We start from the raw sequence: 2,508 nt of genomic DNA, 5'->3' as shown, positions 1-2,508 counted from the left end.
ATTCTGCCCTCACTTATTACGGATTTTTAACCATCTTACCCTTCCTTACAATAAAAATTACTAATAAAATTGTGCTTTGGGTACTAAAATGCTATTTTAAAAATGTAAGGGTGGGAAAGTGTCATTAAGCTTTTGTTCGAGTGGGAAAATACCGTTAACTATAAGTAATATAAGATGACATTACCCAATTAATCTGATAAACATTCCAACCAAACACCCTCTTAAAGGCAATGCTAGAGCCTAGAAGTAGCAAATTATTGAGCTTTTGGATTCATGGATACTGTGTAACATTGGATCCTCTTATCATTCTCCACCTTGTGGCTGAAATTTCTTCCTTTTTCCTCTCCCAAAAAAGTAAATATCGTCAATGGTCAAAATCACTAACATATAGACCATTCACTTTTTATGGTTACATCTTCTGATTTCTTGATTCCTTTTCCATCTAACACAACATTTGTAGTTTCAGAAATGAAAAAAAAAAAAAAAAAAAAAACAAAAAGATATTGCAAGTCAAAGTCTGTAATTGCAAAAGAAAATAATTCCAAATTAAACTAAAAATATACATGCATTTTTACAAGAATGTAGTAGTATGGTGACAAGATAAGAAGACTACAAGAAATGTTTAACAAAGCTATTGAAACTATAGAACATATATCTCATTACTTGAATAGCAATTAGATTAATATATAAACCTACAATATATCAGAAGTAGTACAAGATCTGGATTTAGAATGAAGGAACAAGCCCATATCCAGTTTCTGTCAATAATGTTGTGGAGAACACCTGATCCACTTCAACTTCGACATCTGTCCTCTTGGCGAATCGACCCTTGATTCGGGGTCTAGTTTCAGCATAGGCCTTCCTTGAGGCATACCTGATTGTCTTCTCAAACTTCCTGCTCTTCTTCTTCTCTCTATATCTAAGCACTCTGGCCTCCCTGTCCATTGGAGTAAGTTGGGGCGGCATTTGAATCGGAGGCCCTGAGAAGAGATCAATAGTCCCTTTTGGAGGTCTTGAATGTGAGATGGAAATATCACTTGTTGATTCTGGCACAACACCAAGATCCGTGGATGAAATTGAGACCTAAAATTACATAATCACACAAAACATAATTAGATTCATAGCTTAAACTCAGATACATATGGTATGAAGCAAAAGGGAAAGTAAAACAAGAGGGTAGAATATTATGTCAATTGATTCCACCCTTTAGAGAGAAAAAGGCAAAGGAAAGGGCAAAAGTTGCTACTAAAGTGCAGAAAAGAAATATCCTGATAATCTTTGAATACGTTTGTATCTTGTCAAAGTTGAGAATTGAACAGAGAAAATTATGTGAATGCAAAGAAAATCTTACACTGTGACTAATTGAACCGTTGTAACTGTAGGTAGCTTTTGAAGATTCATAATCCAATCCCAGCTGAAAATCATTATTATGATGTTGTTGCTGATCCTTGACTTCACACTGAACATGAGGCACAACACTATCTCCCACATAACCCTTCTGAGCAAAACTATACTGTTGTTGTTGTTGCTGCTGATTATTATTATTATACTGATCAACATACTGAGTTTCGCCATTGTAGTCCACAAGATCCAAATACTCATCAACCTCTCCAACAAACAAGAACCCATTATTATTGTTGTTGTTGTTGTTGTTGTTATTATTTCCACCATTTCTTGCAGTTGCTGGATTGTTTAATAGCAACCAAGAAGCCGCCTCTTCCTCATCGTCATCGTCATCGTCATCCTCATCTCCATCCTGCCCAAAAAGCCGTTCTTGCTCGGTGGGCCCGTTCGCCCGCGGCCCGTAGGTTGAGCCCGAGATGGCGAGAATGGGGACACGCTGGTGACGGCGCGCCAGCGGGTTGGCTGAGTGGATATCAGCATCACACGCAGTGCAAAGCGACGCCGCATCGGCCTTGCACAAAAACGCAGCCGGGGCTTGCTCACAAGCCTCGCATACAAACACCCGCTCATGCCTCGACGCCACGCGGTTTGCCGCATGAACACGTGCGTCGCACCCGGCACACAAGTACGCCATGTCCGCTTTGCAGTACACCGTGCAAGCCGCCGCCCTGCACGTGTCGCACACACGTGCCCAGCTGTTCCCACCGCCGTCGTTGTTACTCTCTTCTTTCATCATTTCGTTAGAGTGAGAGTTTTGATTTTTTTTTTTTTTCTTTCTTTCTTCTTCTTCGAGTGTGGAGTTTGAGTTTGAGTTTGAGGTTTGGGGAGTGAAGAGGTGAGGGGGGTGTAACTGTAAGGAGGAGGGAGAGAATCTGGGGCGCCCACGTGGCGGGAAGTTACTGGTCTGAAAAAGGTATTACGTTATCTTGTGGTTGGCTGATGTTCTAGAGAGGGCCCACATGCTTTGGCTTTTGGAATATTTTTTAGTGTTAGGGAAAGTTTTTTTACTTTGGTTGGCGTAGTCTCAGGACTGGCATTTGCGTACCTGTACTCGCTCCTTTTGCGTCCACGTGGACTGGTCGGATTCTGAATGTCCACGTGGAA

At 40.9% G+C, this 2,508-nt stretch overlaps 1 protein-coding gene across 2 annotated transcripts; it reads right to left on the bottom strand.

The window, feature by feature from the left end:
- Positions 1-208: 208 nt before the first annotated feature.
- LOC116137734 (zinc finger protein CONSTANS-LIKE 2) lies at positions 209-2,210 on the bottom strand. 2 transcript variants are annotated; one of them, XM_031423430.1, is made up of 3 exons: positions 1,352-2,210; positions 697-1,083; positions 209-341 (listed from the first exon to the last, which is right to left on the bottom strand). In XM_031423430.1, exons 1-2 carry the CDS (start codon positions 2,138-2,140, stop codon positions 727-729), a joined length of 1,146 nt encoding a protein of 381 aa, XP_031279290.1. In that variant the 5' UTR covers positions 2,141-2,210; the 3' UTR covers positions 209-341; positions 697-726. The 2 variants fall into 2 exon arrangements, with proteins under 2 accessions (XP_031279290.1, XP_031279289.1); XM_031423429.1 differs by lacking the exon at positions 209-341 and having other exon boundaries at positions 519-1,083.
- Between the last annotated feature and the right edge of the window lie 298 nt (positions 2,211-2,508).

This window comes from Pistacia vera, unplaced genomic scaffold (genome assembly GCF_008641045.1).
Source record: "Pistacia vera cultivar Batoury unplaced genomic scaffold, PisVer_v2 Contig333, whole genome shotgun sequence".
NCBI classification, from domain to species: Eukaryota; Viridiplantae; Streptophyta; class Magnoliopsida; order Sapindales; family Anacardiaceae; genus Pistacia; species Pistacia vera.
The sequence above is the reverse complement of the archived record's forward strand: the minus strand, read 5'-3'. Positions and strand labels throughout refer to the sequence as shown.